The following is a 19,540-nucleotide window of genomic DNA, read 5'->3' as shown; positions in this document are numbered from 1 at the left end:
TTCTCCCTATCTCTGGCCTCACATGTTCAAAACTTCCTTGAACTCAAAAGAAGAAAGTGTGGAGAGCTGCACATTAACCGCAGCCATTTCCCTGACCGCACCTCTTTGTGCTGAACTCTTGTTTCCCTCAGCAATTTTTGAGTTGCTCAGCGAGACCAGAGCTGTAGAGACGGGGCTGCAGAGAGGCTGCTTAATCATCCCTTATACGAAATGAGTATCTCAGCAGCAAACCATGACAGCTCTAAATCGAAGCTTGTTCCAATTTGCTCACAGTAGTCTTTGATTCATTCAAATTAAGAAGGTTGTTGAGATATAGAGCAATCAGCAGCTTGGAAATGGCTGAAAGTGTGGTTTTGCAAAGGATGATGGAGTAAAGAAGTGAAAGACGCAACTAAATACATTTTTAATAGTTAGCAGCTGGTTTAAGATGAGTCTAAAAGAAAGTTTGGATTAGATTTAAATTAAGGTTTGCAAGCTCAGGGTTCCTGACTCGGAGGATTAAATGGAAAGAATCACAATGTTTTGCAGGCAGTGAAACTTTTGCATTCAGCAGAAAATGTGCATGGGACAACATTATATTCACTTTGTGGTAATTATTAGGAAATGATCTACATTTACATCAGAAAGTGCAACTGAATCAAATATTTTTTTTGCAAATCTGGAGAAACTAATTCAACCTTTAAATGCTATTTTAAGGAACTGCTTATGACTTACTAGACTCCAAAACTCCTCCAACCACCTGAGTGTCAGATGTCATGATATTAGACTAACTGTGCATCACTCGATAAATATGAACAACAATGTATCTGTGCACACTGCCTCCACATTAGACCAAAGTATTTCATAATCTGAATCCTTCACCAAGCATGGATGTGATGTACAGAAACCGAACCTGTCCTGTAGCCTGATCAAGTTCACATTTGACTAATTAAGGGTTAGTCACAAGACACAAGTTTAAATCCCTGCTGAGACTGGAGCTCCTTCAATCAGGGCTCCTCCGCTTAGCCAATGTATTTCACGTTACATTGGCTAAGCAATGTAACGTGATCCTCTGATTGGCTAAGCAATGTAACGTGATCCTCTGCAGCAAAGCGGGGCGCCATCACGACTTTACACAAGTGTGTCTTTACCTCCGTGGCAGAGGCTCCGCCGAACCCCTGAGACCGACTCACCGAACCCCTGAGACCGACTCACCGAACCCCTGGGGTTCGATCGAACCCAGGTTAAGAACCACTGGTTTAATTGTAAGAGTTTGTTAAACCAGATATTTGATCCTCAGTTGTACTAAAAACTTAATTTTATAATTCTAATTGATGTGACTTAACACATTAAAAAAGTAAAAAATATAAAAACCTTTGCAGTATTATATAAAACAAAAGACATAATTAAAGAATAAACTGAGAAAATGGTACATCTGTCATGGAATAAACCTTTGGAATAATTAAAACAGTCTTCTTCATGAATATTTAACAGAAAATATGTTAAAATAAAAATGTGGCAAACATATGAAACTCAACTTTGGTTGTTTTTATTCACAAATTGTTGCAAAAAACCCATAGAAATCCTCCCCAGCTGATGATGTTTAGTCTTTGTTCTTGTTCTATAATGGGAAAGAAGTAAATGCTGCCCTTTATGTTAAATTGATTCTAAAAAGATGTAGGCGTATCACGCTTATTCTTCTGGCTGCGCTTCGTACTCTATAATTTATACAATTTCCTTCAAATGTATTTCAGTTTGTTTACATTTGCTCAAGTATTTATAGCAATTGAAAAATGAATCCTGTCGTAAATGTTTCAATTACAAAGGTCCACGACTTACAAGTGCGGAGTTATTGGTTGATTTTACAGTCATTGTCCTCATTTAATTATTACCACTGTAAATTTATGGAGTTACTGCCAATCATAAAGCTAATAAAGCCCAATTATCTACCCAACAGCAGAACCCGTGCTGTATCACATCCAAATGAAGTCTCCTTTCAACACCTTTGAGATTTGGGGTTTTATTTCATCTTTTTGAAACTAATCAGTTCATCAACTGCTCCAGGTTGTGTAAAAATTCACCTTGTTGCCACGGTTGCACATCTGAACAACTGTACAAAGGTTAAAACAAGTAAGAGCAAAAATCCTTCCAGCTGCACAGCATCCAAAATCAGAATTGTGTAAAAAAAACAACAACAAAAAACAAAGCCTCAACTAAAAAAAAACAAAAGTCTCCAAACAAGTCAGAACTAACATGAGAGCTCCTCCAATCCGCTGCCACCTTGAGTGGCGCCATTCTAGATTGTTAAATCGCAGCTTCTTCTTTTTTTGTGTTTAATCTTAGATGGCGCTGCTTCAAGCAAAGTGCAGAGCTGAAGGAGAATGTTTCATGCGATTTTTGACTGTTCTACTTTCCAGGCATGACAAAAAAAAAAGAAAAAAAGTAAAAATGTTGCAGTAATGATTTTAAAAGTATGTTCATTTTGTTTCTCAGTTGATCCAGACCGTCACCGCAGTGGACAAGGACGACTTTGCCAATGGACAGAGATTCTCTTTTGCTCTGCCAAGCCAACTGCCAGTTAACCCCAACTTCACCCTGAAGGACAACGGAGGTAACTGAGATGATCTTTACGTTTGTTCGTTTTGTTTCCGGTTTTTTCGGGCCGTCTGCTCGGGTTTTAAGTATTCAGCAAGTTGTTCTGCCGCTCTCATACCCTGGTGGTGCAGTAAAACCACACGCTCTATAACAAGTGAGCACGGTAAGCTGCAGACTCAGTGGGATCCCCTCTGATTGCGTTAAGCAGAGTCACAGAGTTGTGCCGTGTTTGCGCATCGTGTTGTCAAATGGATTACCTCGCTCAGCCGCTCCCTGTCGCCGCCTCCTGTGTATAATATCGAGCCTGCCTGTGGCTGGCGAGCGGGCGTTGCCATAGAAACCATTTTCAGTGTCAGGTGAATACCTAGCCCCGGGGTGGTCGGCAATCACAGGGCTTTTATAAGCTCTCAGCCAGAAGATCTCACGGTTACCCACAGAGAAGAGGAGTTCACGGCACTCCGGATGCCATGGAGGAGCATAAAAACAAAGATGAAGGTCACAGTAGCGAGATAAAGAAAAAAGAAAAAATCCCTGATCATACAAGATAGGTCGTTTTATCTCTTTGTCCAATTCCTTCCCATCATACGCCTTTCTTTGCCTCCCTCGAGTTTCTGAGGCAGGGCTTTTCTGCAGACATTCCTCACCTCTTGACCATCAGCGAGTCTCAAGGTGGAGGAGAATAAAAGCAAAGCCAAGCCTGCTAAGACTCCATGAGAACAAAGAACTACTGACTTTAAACAAACATTTGGGACAAGAAGGTTGTTAAGTTCTAGTTTTACTCTTATTAACCCCAAAAAACGGAAAAGCATGAGTGGGAAAAGGAGGGAAAAAGTACTCTAGTTACGTGGTTTTAACTATCAGTCTGTACAACGTCAACAAATTCCTCAAAGGAAATTATGAATGTTAATCTAATTTGCAAGACATTTCTACTACAAAAGGCAAACTGAGCCAGTCTAACAGCATGAACAACTTCTTTGAACACAAAGAATTTGTAACAAACTGCTTAAATTTTAAAAGGAAAAGAAATAATTTTGTATCTACAGCTAACACAAGATATTATTACGGTCAAAAGTGTTGTCTATGGCTTTACCTTATTTGCATCTTGATTAAAAAAAATACTGATTTTTACGTAAAGATCCACTCGAATGACAGAACTTGAATAAATCCGTAATCATTGTCATGTACAGATGATTTATTTATCAATTAATTCCAGCTAAAGAGGTTTAGAAAAATCAAGAATTAAAGTCTATATCAGTGGGAATAAGCAGCAGGATTTTATTGAGCTGTTATCTGGTTAATTAGTTTGGATATTGATGTAGGTAGCTAGCCTGCAGTCCGATGCTGAACACCTGCTGCTTTAGCCTTAGCATGCTAATTGTATTGACCATCCATGCTAACTTGCCTTAGTGATTCAGTTTCCCTTAATTTTCACGCCAGGACTTTGCAATTAGCTTATTTTTCTTCTTGGAAACAGAGGACACGAGTAGAAGACTAAATATTCACATTATGAACTGAATCAATCTCTGCTTAACTTACACATATTTAAAAAGTGATATGTTGTCTTTTCACCATGGGTGTGATAATGACTGTGCAGTGAAAGGGACATGCTATTTTTTATTTCTTGTCACCAAATTATTATTAATTTCTTCATGCAGATCATTTTTATATAATGTTGTTGGTCACAAGTTAACAGTTGTTCAGAGTAAGAATATCTATGAACTTAATATAAAAACTTCTTCCAGGATCATTTATATTTGGTTAGCATTGTTTATTTTGCCAAAGGTTTGGTCAGACTTGTTCTGTTTATAACTTTCCTGAAGTTTTACCTAAATCCACCGAGCTGGTCTACAGTTGATTTATTTGGTTTAATTTATTATCTTTGTTCTGTTGGAATGAGCTGACTGGACAGGCAATGAACCAGAGGCCACTAATAGGCAAACGCTCCTTTAAAACATGGACACGACCTGCTTTAAGTGTGTACTGTAAAGTAAAATGATCAACTTTTTGTAAAATATGTTTGTTTTTTTTAAACAAATTTAAATCCCTGCTGTAATTTATGTCCAAAGCTCTTCTCTTATGAGGGATTAATAACAATTTTTTTTGATTTAGTGCTGTTTTGAGATATGGTGCCTTTTAATTTGTCTTTACCTCTTGATGCATGTTAGCCCACAGGCTCTTGCTTTTCTCTGATTAGATTATTTGATGTAATCCTGTGTGGGATGGGCAGGATTTCCCTGTTTAATTATTTTTCAGTGTAGATATGAGAGAACAAAGGGGTATTTTGCCCAAACTGATGTACATAGTAGAAGCTTGTGTTGTCGGCATGTTTCATCCAAAACGGCGATATGGTGCACCGGTTTACAAAACTCACAGATTTAGTTTGTTTATATCTCATTAACTTTCAAACCCCAACTCTGAATAAATACTTTCAGTAACACAATTAGGACATTTCCTCCAGATATCGTTTCTGTTAAGCACAACCCTCCTGTTTTTTTTTTTGCCACAGGACTATGGAATAACATGAATATTGGATTCAAAGCAACAGTTCATACATGAGCGAGGAAAACGCAAACAGTTAAAGCTACTGCTAGGAGAGAGAGTTTGAGCAGGGAGTTAAAAACCAGACCACTGAGACGATGTCAGCTGTTTGTGAGCAAAGCTTATCAAGTGGACAAATGTAATATGCCTCCTGTCTGTGTACAAATAAATAACGATTCTGCATGTTTGGTTATGAGAATCAGCTTATGACAGGTTTTTCTCAGTGTGTGAGCCAAATGAAGGAGAACGTATTTGACTGCATCTCAGCAACTTAACTTTTCTTTTATCCACTGCATTGATTTGATTAAACGTTTAGGATCAAACATTTACTGCTGTCTTCATGGATACTGTATTATCCTCTGATCCCTGAGATCGACTACATGGAAATACAACTATCCTGAATTTTATGACTGAATATATATAAAAAAGATGAAGATACAGGTACTACAATTGTACTTTGAAGTGCATTTAATGCAGTAATGGTGCCATTCACTGATTGAAAATATGAATCATGTAAACCTACATAATTTATAAGCATGAAATGAACTTCATACTTACAGAGTTTAAACATGCATCAAGTTTGAGAAGTGGAATATTCTTGTTTGAACTGAAATAGTCAGAGTTCTGGCATTCGGTGTAGAAATGCATAACTCTTTCAGAAATGCAATGACAGTAAGTGCAGAAACTTACTGCCCTCAACAAAAGGCATAAAAGAGGAACAGATGAGTAAATCATACCTGTGGTGAGTGTTGACTCAGCAGAGATAACAATAAATGGGAAAAGCAGACAGGACCATAAATTCAGCACAGCCCTGAAGCCTTTGCAGCCTAAATGGGTTATATTCAGGAATTTTATGTTCCCAATTCAAAGACATTTCCACTTTAAGCTGATGATGAAAGGGTACTAATTGAAAACTATAAATTTGCGGAGAGGAGGGGGAGAAAAATCCCCAAGAAACGAGTATGAAGAAAGAAGACGTTTGATATGAGTCTTTGTTCCTCTTGATAAATGTTTTCTGCTAAACATGGGCCCCTCAGGGCTCATTGCTGAAGGAGTTTTATTCTGGCTGCATTCACACCAGCCTTGTTCCGTCCACTTTAATCAAACTCTAGTTCGTTTGCCGTTACGAGGATTTTCTGCTTATAACTGATAAAAATCTGACATTTAAAATTATATTACATCGTAATGCATCAAAACAATAAAATAAATTGGCTTAATGAAAGTTAATATTTAACACTTGCTTATAGAAAAAGGAACCTTATCGGAATGCATAACCTATAACCTACCATCAAAATATGTTCTCTACTTTTATCAGAGTGTATTTTTGTTTTTATTACAATCTGAAACATGAAACCAGAATTTTTAAAGGGTTTTATGCACATAGTGCCATTTTAAAGCACAACCAAGTAACTGTTACTTTCAGTTGTTAAACAATAAATGCTTTATATTTCAAATATGACTTAAAAGAAATTTGACTTCACAATTTAACGCCTGAAATTGGGCCTCTGTCTCTTTAAACTCCTGCTCTTTCTGAAACCTCGCCTTCAGGAAGTCATTAGCAATGTTTTTACCAGCTTTGCACTGAGAAGCAGCTTGTATGATGAGCTCAGCAGATGTGCAGTCCCACCAGGTGTTTGCTAGTTGCTGCCACTAGTCTGAAGGAGCTGAGTGGGGGAGATGCGATGAGACAGAAACTCTGAAGCGTGAAACTGCAACTCGAAGGCGGAGCTCAGTCCACCCACAGCTCAATGGTTGCCATGGAGATTAAAGGATTTCTTACACATGCATGTAAGGGTCAAGGTATGTTTTTGATGAAGGGAATAACATTACAACATGATACGAAGCTGAAAAATGTGGATTTTGCATTATATTTATATTGTTGTATTCACTGCTTACCTATTTACTTTTTCAATAATCCCTGTTCTGGTTGAATTAACGTTACTTATTTATTTCCCTTTTACTCTCTCCGGCTCTCTTATCTGCATGAAGCTCCCTCTGAAAAGTTAAGCTGCTGCTCTCAGGCTTTTTCTGATATCAGTCAAATGTGCTCAATTAGAGGCTGCATTCGCACTTGAACTTGGAGAAGAAAGAATCCAGACGGAGCATCGTACTGTTGACTCCTGTGTCTGATAATTCAAGTAAGCTCTTCACAGTCGGAGCAGCTTCTTTCATTGCTGTTGTTGCAGACTAACAGTTGGTGGCTACGCTGTGCCAGGACCTAATGCCTCCCTCCGTTGTTGTGCAACTGAAGAAAATCCCTTTCAGTCTCTCACACCAGTAACTCTCTCATGACCTCCTTTTCTTCTCAGTTGCAGTTTGATCACCGAAGTGTTTTCCTGAAACTTGGTTCACTGCAGCAGTTTGAACTTTTCTTTTACAATAAAGAGGTAATTAGCTGTAAGTGTTGATCACTGATAGCGTTTTATATCGGAAACCATCCGTCCTGCAGCTGTCTGTACGTCTGACCTCCATCTGTTTTTGGGCAGCTGAAAGAAATTACTTTTCATCCACACCAATCGCTTCCTCGTCTCTTTTGTATCTCATTTCAGGATCTTTCTGAACTTGACTTCTTTTTGAAGATTTTTTTTTTTTTGTGCTAAATTTACAATTAGATTTTTAGTTTGAGGTTCTGCTCATTTAAACCTCTGCAGTTAAATAGTCAATTATACCTGCAGTGGATTCATCCTTTCCCCTCATTTTTTGGTAATTTGACAGTAATGGATATAAAAAGAGCCTATTAACTAAACTGTTGTGGCTTTTTTTTTTTTTTTATAAAATTTCCATCACTTATTCATGTTAGATTTCTTTCAAGCTATTATCTTATTACAACAGGTTATTTTTCAGCTACAGATACCTATAAGAGCGCCAGCTCTTGTTCACTGAATCAGATCAGTGTAGTGGTTTAGTGCTAAATGTTAGCTTCAAAGAAACTGTAATCTTTGTTAAAATGACGTTTAGGTAGAAAGTTGTAAATCCTTTTGTGGCAAAATCTGCTTTGGTGAAGTGAGTTTAAATACATCAACCTCCCTTATCGTTTACAGTGGCTGAAAATTTGACTGGCTCTTTGATCTGCTTGATATCTGTCTCATTCTATCACATCTCACCTCAACAACCAATTACACTGATGCTGTGATTTATAAATAAGCCTCATGTTTAAACTGATCACTTGATTTCTGACAGCATCGTCTTCTCATGCACACAGAGAGGATCCTGTGATGTTACAGTTAATAGGCTGCAATTAGAGGACGGCTGTCAGACCCATACGTGGGACGTCAATTAGCTTTTATGTCATGCACACTTTACTCACAGTTGATTTGCCAACACTTGATGACCTATTGAAAGAGTTGGGCTGTGTGGAGCGGCAGAGCGAACTGAAGCATTCTGGTTTTCTCAAATAGTTGCAAACAGAGCACAATAGTTGCCTTCTGCTTAAAGGTCAGGATTATTAACTTAGATTTATGACTCCATTTCAGAAAATAACTGTGTGAGTAATAACTAAGCCGGTGTTGTAAAGTGTAATTATTGTTTGCAGAATGAATGCATTCATTTTTTTCTGTTTAATTATAAATTTAGTCATGCACACACATGCTATGAATCAATATTAGACTCTTCTCTTCTGACTGAAAACCCTCAGGATTCTGACTTTAACTTGTCCTTTTATTATCAAAATACAAATTAATATGAATTATGTTGATAGCGTATGAAAATAATCAAATCTCTGTCCCAAAATGTGTTCTTAGATTTGAGTTTTAAGACTTGCCTGATTGTGCATAAACAATTTAAGCAAAAAAAAGTCAGAATTCCAAGTTTTGTAAGTAAGTATGAATGAAAGGGTTAAATTATCAATACTAAAATCAGCTTCCTTTGTGGGATTTTTAATCTGCCACGGGGGAAAGCTTGAGCAACACAGATTTATAAGATAAAATATAATAACACATGCAAATGGAAAATTCGAGCATCCAAGTACTGCAGCTGTGTTTGTTTTCTGAATTGAAGTGTCCTAAAGGGAACCAAGTGCAAACATCAGAGTTAGCATGAGAGAAATAGTTGAATTAAAGTATCAGTTAAAACTGGACTTTATTACTGACAATAAAAAAGACAAAAGCAGAAAGTTATGGTCAAGTTTCCAGACACGTTTCTCATTAGGGTGTTTGAAGTTTGTGTCGGCTCACAGCTGTAGTTCAAGAGACACAACTAATTGTTTTTTACTCATAAGAAAAATGAAGAATACTGCAGATTTCCCTCTGTAGGAAACGAAGGAAGTTTCTGTTCTTGGTTTTGTTTTATCCTCTGAACGTATCCAGATAATTGATTCTCTCTGGGATAAATCCTGTTAGGACCTGCAGGCTGGAAACAGCTGGAGTTGCATCAGGTTGGATGAATTTCATCACTTATTTCCATTTCCATAATGAGTATCAGTTCTTTTTAAGAAAAGTCAGTAATGACTTCAAGCAAATGTGTGAACTTGTTTTCTGTTTTTATGCATTTTAAGTTTCCTTAGTGCTACCTCCTAAATGTAAATCTAATTGAAATAGATATTTTTTGGGGTGCTTGATAGAAAGAAGTACTATGTAATTAAGCAGAGCTAAACTATAAAGTCTATTAGTCTGAGGAGATGAAGCGTTTCTGCAAATGTGAAGAATATTTGTAAAAGTGAAGACTAAAAATGTAACTGGGTTTTTTTTCTTGACAGTCAAACTTTAATTTAGAGAAGAAACGGCCAAAGTTTAACTTGTAAATTAGGACACGACATAGACGTTTCTTCCAGAAAGGCATTTCCACAGCTCCGTATATCAAGTGCAAACTGGAGTGCAGCAGATTCCAGTCATTGGCACCTACTCACTCCCACCAACGTTTACATGAAACACAACCAAGTGCATGTGTAGGCAACTCCGAACTCTGCAGAGATACGTTTGTGTCGTGTCTGTGTGCTATTGATTTATTTATTTGACTATTTTTGATACTTTTGGCCTGAAAGTTAACTTTGCAGAAAACAGTTTCAACATTACAGTAAAGTAATTATTTTTTTATGAAAAATTCAATCTCAAACCTTAAACCCTAAAGGGAAAACCTAAGATGGATTCCTTGCAACGTTATTCATCCATTTTATTAACAAGAATGTTTAAGATCTGTTGAGGTTTGTCTACAAGTTTCATCATATTTTCTCTGCTCTGCCCCTCCTGTCCTGTCATCAGTCCCTACCACACCTTTGTCATTTCTTGAGTTCCTGATCCTGACCTTCACCTTTACCTGCTCCCTGATTGCTCTTCCTGTATGTCTGATGTTGCCTTCAACCTCTGCTTCATGTCTCTGGATTACGATCAAACGCTGACGGATACTGAATCTACCTCATCACCCATCTCTGCTGTGGACTTGGAGAGTTTCTGTCTAAGGAAATGCAGCAAGAAGAAACCAGAACCTGGATTAGCACGAGACCCCATCTGACGAGATCGACTGAGGGTTTGAGCCCAATTTACAACAAGGAACGGATTAATTTACTAGGGTTATTTTTGATGTTCACAAAAGTAAAAAGTTAACAGCAGGAGAGTGAGAATGATTAGTTGATGGCAGCATCACCAAGCTGACCTTCCTACTGGAGCTTCTGCTCCCCAAGCCTTTCTCTCTCTCTCTCTCTCTCTCTCTCTCTCTCTCTCTCACTCTCTTGCTCTCTCTCTCTCACTCTTGTTCACCCTCTCTCTCACTCTCTCTCTCTCTCTCTGTACCTTTCCTTCTATGTAAATCTTTTCCTTCTATTTCAACGTTACTTCCTGGTTTCCTTATCCATCACTCCTCCTATCATGCCTATCTCCTTTGCAGAGTCTGATCTGAAAGCTCAGCATTTTGCATGTTAGACAAACGATATTTTAAGACTGATCCGATTGGAGAAACTTCTTCCACGTTTCCTGTCTCACCTGAATGACCTTTGGCAAACGGCCAGTGGGATTCCTCGTCTTCTTCCAACAATTGGCTTGTTTCCTCTCAGTGCTTTCATTAGGACCAGGTCAGTTCGTTCTCCTACGAATGTCAACAGATTCTCCCACCTGAGCTCTGGATCTGTGCATCTTCTCCAGAGAGACCCTGTGCTCGTTTTTCCTGGTCAGCCTGTCAGTTTAGGTGGAAAACTACATTTAGATTAATCATTTTGGGAGGTTTAAAGTTTGGGTTCTTGTTTTCAAACTTTTCCTTAACCTGTCTGATGGGTTGTATAGTCATGTTGTGAGTTTTTAATGTTTTTTAGCTTATTTCTCAGATTTCCACACAAGATGCATGTATATTGAAAAAAGCACTTGGTTGTGCTAAATTGTTATCAACGCGTCTGAATGCGAGCACACACCACACTTTTAAAACGTTTATTCTCCAAATATCTTGGAAGCTTCCTGGTCTACCTCAGAATAATCTCAAAAAAAGCTTTGGAACATTTTGCAATGCACCGTGGGAATATGAAACCTATCCAAGTGACTCTTGCATTGTGTTGATGGTTTTGGGGAAAAGAATCTGTTTGCCGGCGCAGAGCGGAACCAGAGCGTGAGGAGAGCCTCACATGCAGCGCATACTAATTACTGTGTTTGTGTCGTGTGGAGAGGAGACTGCTGGGCGGCTTACTAAACTGGACCATTGTATTACCTGGTTTATGCAAAATACATAAATCTAATGATTCCAAATTTTTGAATGCTGGTCATTTTTCGCGGTTGCTACGACCAAACTTTTGTATTCGGCGTGGTGTCTCGTGTGTGTGTGTGTGTGTGTGTGTGTGTGGATGCAGTTTGGCTGCAGATGGTCTGTCTCGCTGAGGCATTAATCACACTCACTCTGCAATCACACCGCTCTCCTCCTCTCACCTGTGACGAGACATGGGTTCATGTGAATTACCATAGCATAATGGATCTGAACTTCCTCTGCGTGGTTAGTACAAGGACCTGCGCGTACACACCAAACTGATTATTTATTATTTTGTTGAGCCTCCTCTGGTTCAGCCTCGGCTGTCACCCAGCCTGCTCTCTGCTTACTGCTCAGACGTCCAGCCTCTGAATCCCCGTCTCTCCTCTGTGCCGTTTGCGTCTTCAGAAGCCTCCGCCCGTCTGCGTGCTGATGCGGCGGTACACGAGTCCTGGCTTAATAAAGCTTGAAGTACGTGATGTCTTTCCAACTGTCGATCATAATAATTATTCATAGATGGAGTCGAGATTGGAGTGGGAGGCGAGGTCTCAGAGCGGCAGCAGCTCGATAGTACAGCACGGCGGAGGTGTTTTCACCGGGCGGAGGGACAAAGGCTGCCCTGCTGCACGATTCAGCATTTTCAGAACTTAAATAGCGTGAACATCGAGATCAGAGCGCAGTGTGTCATCAGTATGCAAACCCAAAGTTATCCATCCATAAATGATGTCTTAAGTTTTCACCTACAGTATCTTTTAGGACTCTTGATGTTATCACACTCCTACAATGAAAAGATGTGGCACATTTCATAACATCTGTAAATGACCTTTCTCATGCGCCGATCAAACCTCCTTTGACAGAGTCTGTGTCAAGCTTTGTGATTGCATTTGTAACAAAACAACTTGGGTGCAATTTTCCTGACAAAAACAATGTCTCATTTGAAAAAAGGACAATAAAAATTATATTTTGCACTTATCACTTGATAAATGTTCATTTAAAACTGTACAAAATTACATCTAAAAATAGATAAGGTCAAATTAACCGCTTAGCCATCATTCAGGATGGTGTAATGAGTATAAACTGTTTCTCAGCCTCTTGGTTTTAGTTTTTACAGATCTCAAACGTTCGAGTCCTCACTGAAAACATATCCACCCATGATGTTCATCCCTACACCACAATGCAGGGTCAGGTCTTGAGACTCAGACTTCCCTCCCCCAATTTCAAGGTATCAAATTACAAAGTCAGATTTAGTTTGAGTTGTTTTTGATACATAGAATATTTTTATTACAACTATAAAAAATGGCACAATGTGCTTAGAAAAGATAAAACACTGCTTTAAATGGAAGAGACCCCAGGATTGAACCTTGTGGTTTCCCACATATGACTTCTGCCTGGTCCAATAAGACAGAAAGAAAACAAGACTCAAATCTGTCAAGCATTTCACCAGAGTCCCAGCTTCTAGCTGCTGTAACAATACGTCATGGTCTTTGTTTAGAGGCTATGTAACTGTAATAATAACCTCTAAATGGGTGTAAATATAAGAAACTTGTAATTAGGACTGTCATCATTAATACATGTGATTAATCTAAAAGGTTTACTGTGTCAGTATTACATAATGCAGACTATTTTGACCTAAAAGCCTCTTTCACAGTGTTACCTGGTTCACATTAGCCTGTTATACAGTCCTGTACTGCGTTTATTTGAAAACATGCTTATTTACATCACAATTGATTAATCAGATTTTTTTTTTCTTTTCTAAAAATTGACAGAGCTACTTTTAACAAACTGTGCCCGTTCCTTTGTGAACAGGGTGTGTTAGTTTAATGAACAAGGCGCCCGGTGAACAGAAATCCATCTGGTCAGAAGAGGATGTTCTGCACAGCTGGCTGTGATAAATTTGTTGCTCTTTAAATAATTTTGAATCCACCAGCAGAAGGAAAGAAGGCACGGAAATTAATTAGCAGCATTAAAAATACCTTCGTAATTTAGAAAATACATAAAATCATGATATTCTTGAAGGATATTTTCTTATTTAAAACAGATGTTTAACCTTTTTGCTTGACTTTGAGAAGTAAAATAAAAATAAGGAATGCTCTCTGTTAGCTTAGCTGAAGTTTTGCCTTCGACACCAAGAACACAGAGACCCCAGTTTTTATATAAGCAGCTAATATGAGCGAATTGTTGAATGAAATATGCCCACATATCCCGACTCTGCAATCAATATAATGAAACCCGCTGACAAAACTTATTTTATTGATTCTTCCTCCCCTTCAGCTGTCCCGTCGCACTGCTTTGCTTTGCTTTCTGAGTTAGCCTAATCATTATACACTGTTAGAAAAAAAGCTGTGCAATTTATATATGCAAAATAAATTTTTTCAGGAATTGTCTTTCATGGTAAAGTGAATCCTACTGAAGTTTACCTACGGAGAGACGACTTAAAAAAGAGCAAATGTAGGGATAAAACGTTTTAAAATGGCTTTTTAAGAAAATGTTGGCATCTGGTGGGAAAAACAGAGTTTTTAAAAGCTGTTAGTGACAGAAAAACTGTCGCCACAGATATCTTTAGATCTTCACTGATGTTTCCACTGTCATGATAAGTTTTGTTTTTAGCAAAACCCAATATTTTTGCTTTGTAGAGGCATCAAACCTTTTATTTCTCTACTGATATGAGGTTTCAAATGAGACTTTGTTCCTTTAAGCATCAAGTCTAAAAGCTATGTTTCAACCCTGGGACTGTTTTTGTCATTTAGTTGTTTAAGTCGTTTGACTTGATGCGTTTTCTCCAAACTGTTTATGGAATTATTTAGCTAAAGACTCGTTTCTTTAACTTGAACTAAAAAATAAACAAAATAAATGTTCATTTAGAGTTGATTCAACATTTATTAAGGGCAGCTTGGGTAGGTTGTTCCTTAAAATAATAAGATTAATAAAATGTAAATGCAGAAACAGTCATTATATAATAAATATTAGTCATTTGGAACTTCAACGGCTCAATTTAATAAATTAACTGTGACACTTTACCTGAAGTAACTCAAAGTTGGTGTCATTTGCTGTTTAGATGTCGGCAGCGAACGAGACTGATTCACCTGACAAAGAGTAGGAGACACTTTTAGTCACCTTATGAAACTCCTAAATATTATTTAGTTTATTTCTAATCAAACTGAGATCATCATCTGTGGTCAGGGTTCATTCAGTTTGAAACTCTTGAACTGTGCAGTACTGACGTTTTATGGAGTAAAATGGGGTATAATAGACGCTGGTCATTTAGGTTCAAGTGTGAAATAATTTCCTGCTACAATCACCAAACCAAACCTCTCATTAACTTCAGCCCTCATACATTTGCTTGTCTGGGACAAATTGCCGATCTTGTCAGAAAACCTCCAGCGGCTGTTTTTGCTTTTTTTTCACTCCCTATTATTTCTGCTTATTTACGTGGCAATAACAGACGTGTTTGTGCAGAGATCAAGGTAAACTGTTCTTTTGTTGCACATTAGAAGAATTAAACAAACACCTTTAAAATTAATTAGCCTTGGCAAGCCGAGAAGCTGCAGACGCAGTAAATAATTCTGTATGTGGATACTTTCAGAAGGAAAGCAACAAACAATGCCAAGACTAAGTTTAGCAAACTATTGTCACCAATATAAGTAATTGCTTATTTCTCTGATAGAGGTGCACAGTTAGTCTTTCAGCCCAAGGGTATGACCGTTTCTTTTCTTTGTAATTTTGTCTTTGCAGACAGCACAGCTAACATCATTGCCAGGCGGCGCCGGTTTAACCATCTGACCCAGGAGCTCTATGAGCTTCCCATCGTGGTGTGGGATGGCGGGGAGCCATCGCTCAGTGGCACCAGCACCTTGACCCTGCGGGTGTGCCCATGCCAGCGCCACGGCAAGATCCGGATCTGCCAGGGGGAAGCGTTCTTCTCCTCTGCGGGCCTCAGCACGGGGGCTCTGATCGCCATCCTGCTGTGCATCGTCATCCTGCTGGGTGAGTTGGTGGGCAGACGCTCTGGGGAGCCGCGGAAGGCTGGGACTTCTGGGGGGGAAATATCCCGGGGAGATGGACCGTGGAGGAGTTAGAGAGTGGGAGGTTGAAGGAGTATGACAAGGGCAGAGATGGGGAAGGGGGCTGGATAGATGTGGAGAGATGTTGGTGGAATTTGAAATGAGTAAGTGCAACTCAGGGAGGGTCAAACAAAAAGTATGTGGAGGACTTAAGAGAGTGAAGAGGGAGGAGGCCGGTGGAAAGAGAAGGTTCAGCTGGAGAGTTGGTGCAATCAGCAGGGAAATGTATGCAGCTGAAACCAGAGGTGTCCAGTGTTGGTCCTCAGCATCAGTGTCCTGCAGGCTTTGAACGAATCCCTCCAAAACATCATCTGAAGTTTCACCCAAACGGCTAAAACATGCAGGACAGTGACTATCAAGAACCAGAACTGGTCAACACCGGCTGAATGGATGCTAGGAACAACCCCACAGCGATGGGACGCTATTTTCTATTTTGTGCACCTGAAACATTAAAAGTAGGGTGGAAAATGTATTCATGCCTGTTCTGGGTGAAACTAGAGGTGAAGATTTTTATCTTCTTTTTTCTTTCATGCCTGTTTCAACCATCTCATCTTTAGTCTTCTTGGTTTGAATCATTTTCAGGTCAGTAAACACAATCATGAGTAAATCCTGCTGCTGGTTTCTATCTTGCATGAACAACATGGTGGCAATGAAGCCATTGCCAGAAAGAATTAAAACTATATCTCTACCACGGCTTTTTGAATTTATTCATAAGCACATAAAACATAAATTACAGCGCAATACCAGTTGAGTATTGACATATTTTCTGTAGAACGTGACTCCAAATTGTTTGCAGAAAATTCAAATATTCACAGTTTTCCATAGACTATTTAAAACATTTTCAATAAATGCTGAATGTCTTGTTGCATATCAGGGTATATTTTGCATTTGAACTACTAACATGGGCAGTTAAAAGCTATTTATTGGCAGCTATCCCCTGTAAATACCGAAGGTCAACAGTAATCGGTGGTTTTGCTGTCAAGCAGATGCTAAATTTGGAGGAGATTGTTGTTAACCTGGCTAAAATACACAGGTTCAGGATTTATGTAGCTGAATCAGACATAAATTAAAGCACTAACTGGTGAGGAAGTGGTGCTCATATTTTTAGTATGTGTCAAATCTGCATCAACAGCCTTTAGTGGGATTCAACAATCGTCTACAAGAGTGTAAAGGGATAGTTTTGATTATTTTAAGTGAGGTTCTACAGAGTTTATGTATATTTGTACAAAAAATAACAAATGCACATGTGTGTATTATTTAAAAGTTTGTTACCAAACAGAATTTCATTATATGTGATCACATAAATACAATAAACGATTATTGATTCATGAAATCCTCAGACCTGAAAAAGCTCTGACATAAAAGGGGGACAGTCCTGATAAAACCCCAAAAAATAAATTAAATCTTTCATAAACTAAAAAAAAAAAAATAGGGCTGCACAAGTGGCGCAGTTGGTAGAGCTGTTGCTTTGCAGCACGAAGGTTCTGGGTTCGATTCCCGGCCTGGGGTCTTTCTGCATGGAGTTTGCATGTTCTCCCTGTGCATGCGTGGGTTTTCTCCGGGTACTCCGGTTTCCTCCCACAGTCCAAAAACATGACTGTCAGGTTAATTGGCCTCTCCAAATTGCCCCTAGGTGTGAGTGTGTGTGTGCATGGTTGTGTGTCTCTGTGTTGCCCTGCGACAGACTGGCGACCTGTCCAGGGTGACCCCGCCTCTCGCCCGGAACGTTAGCTGGAGAGGAACCAGCAACCCTCCCGACCCCACTGAGGGACAAGGGTGAAAGAAAATGGATGGATGGATGGATAAACTAAAAATAACAGTGGGAACATCTCTAATCACACATGAATCCCCACAAAAACGTATATTTGGCTTTAAATTATCCCCAACTCACTGAACACATGAAACATTAGGAGTGTGAATTTAATATAAAATCTTTACGATCTTTACACTAAGCACTAATTGCACAGAGGATTGTCTTATTTATCTAATATCTGCTTCTTCATTTCATCCCCCATACTTCCCACAATCTCCAGTCAACAGAACCGTTTGAAGGCTGGTTCTGATCCTAAACGGTGTCCAAAACTAGACGCAGCTGTCAGAGTGAGAGGCCTTCAAAGTAGAAGACAAACAGCCCAGTTGTACTTTTCTAAGTTTGAGGTCAATTTAAATAAACTGGAATGAAATGGAGATGTAAAATAAAAACGCGTTTTTCAAACTGCTTCACAAATACAAATCTGAGATGTTTTGCTCGCTTCACCCCAAGCATTGTATAAGCCATAAATGTCACAAGGTGAGGAGGTCTTTAATTATAACAATCCATTCAAACCCCTTCAGATGAAACTCATTACTAACCCTGAACATTTCAACATTTCTCCTTCTCAAACGAATCAACATTTTATTTGTACAATTGTTGTTTCTGTTTGAACAAATTAAATCCCAGGAGAGACACAGGGGCTTATTTTACCTCTTTAACAGCACAATTACATTATAATATCACCAAGAACATTTCCTAAACTGAGTTTCCTAACAATGGACAAACGAAAACAACAGTCATTGAACTTAGCTGCTTATCTGGACTTGAGCTAAACCAGTCAAGAAGAAAGTCTGTTGCCCAGAGCTGAGTGAAGAACCAAGACTAATACAAAAAGCACTTGGTATTTTATTTATTGTTTGTTGTTGGATTCCAGCCAAATTGCTTGTCAATTGTTTTGATCTCAAAGGCAATAGGTCAGCAAGAAAAAAACTAGACCAACATGCTGAAAGGAGGCTTATTGACAAGTATTGTAGCAGAGGTCGACACACTTTGATCAATAAATCAATTCTGCTCCTTTGAGAGGAGTCTCATTAAACAGCCTAATCCCACTATAACACATCCCACTTTTTACAAGCACGTCTGAAGGTAAACTAATTTTAAAAAAAATTAAAAGAAAATTTGAGAAAAGAACAAAGTTAGTGGTGTTCAGGTTTTTCATGTTAGGGAAAAGTTATACCTGTAAATGACGATTCATGTTCATGTTTTTTAATTTTATAAATATATTATTCAGCATTAACTCATTATTAGTGGCTTCATTCACTCCACATTTACTCAGAAATTAGACCCACTGTCAGTTAGAGCCGTAAAGCCCAAAGTCCTGACTGCAGCAGATCTGAAATCATCTGTTTGCTGAGTTTCCTCCTGCAGGACAGAAACGTTCAAACTCAGCTGAATGTTATTTTATTCAAGTCAAAGCAGTTTTTATCTTTTACATCAATGTGAAAAGATGTACCTGCCAATGTTAAAACTAAAACATTAGTTTTAACCGGTGGTTTGTAACCTTTTTTGAGGTACCGAACCCAGCAGTTTCATATGCGCCTTCACTGAACCCTTCTGTAGTGATAAATAAAATATGATTTTTTTCCCCCAAATTCTAGTTGGGTCACCCCAAGATCACCAAGTCTTCTTAAAAGGTAGAGTCTCTGAGAACAGTTCTTCAACATATATTCAGTGTTTTCAGCAAAGTTGAGCTGACTGTCCAGGAACGACCCAAGGGATTTAAAATCTGACCACAGTTTCAACAGGTTGGCCATCGAGAGAAACTGGAACCACTTTAAGGTCTTTAGATTATTTAATTAGCTCTACATTGTTAAGAGAATGAAAAATTAATAATAAATAATAAAGACTTTGCGGTATTCTGATTTAGTAATGTAATTATATTAGTTGTGTTACCACC

General features: G+C 38.6%; 1 protein-coding gene across 2 annotated transcripts in view; it reads left to right on the top strand.

The window, feature by feature from the left end:
* The window catches only part of LOC103456687 (cadherin-18), a 125,628-nt gene that overhangs the window by 97,492 nt on the left and 8,596 nt on the right, over positions 1-19,540 (top strand). The window contains exons 10-11 of one of the 2 annotated variants that reach the window (XM_008396400.2): positions 2,473-2,590; positions 15,502-15,753. In XM_008396400.2, the coding sequence (XP_008394622.1) occupies positions 2,473-2,590; positions 15,502-15,753 (370 nt within the window). Of the gene's footprint in view, positions 1-2,472; positions 2,591-5,080; positions 5,374-15,501; positions 15,754-19,540 lie in introns of those variants that run through there. The other variant, XM_017301987.1, reaches the window with a different exon arrangement.

Source organism: Poecilia reticulata, linkage group LG20 (genome assembly GCF_000633615.1).
Source record: "Poecilia reticulata strain Guanapo linkage group LG20, Guppy_female_1.0+MT, whole genome shotgun sequence".
Lineage (NCBI taxonomy): Eukaryota > Metazoa > Chordata > Actinopteri > Cyprinodontiformes > Poeciliidae > Poecilia > Poecilia reticulata.
The sequence above is the reverse complement of the archived record's forward strand: the minus strand, read 5'-3'. Positions and strand labels throughout refer to the sequence as shown.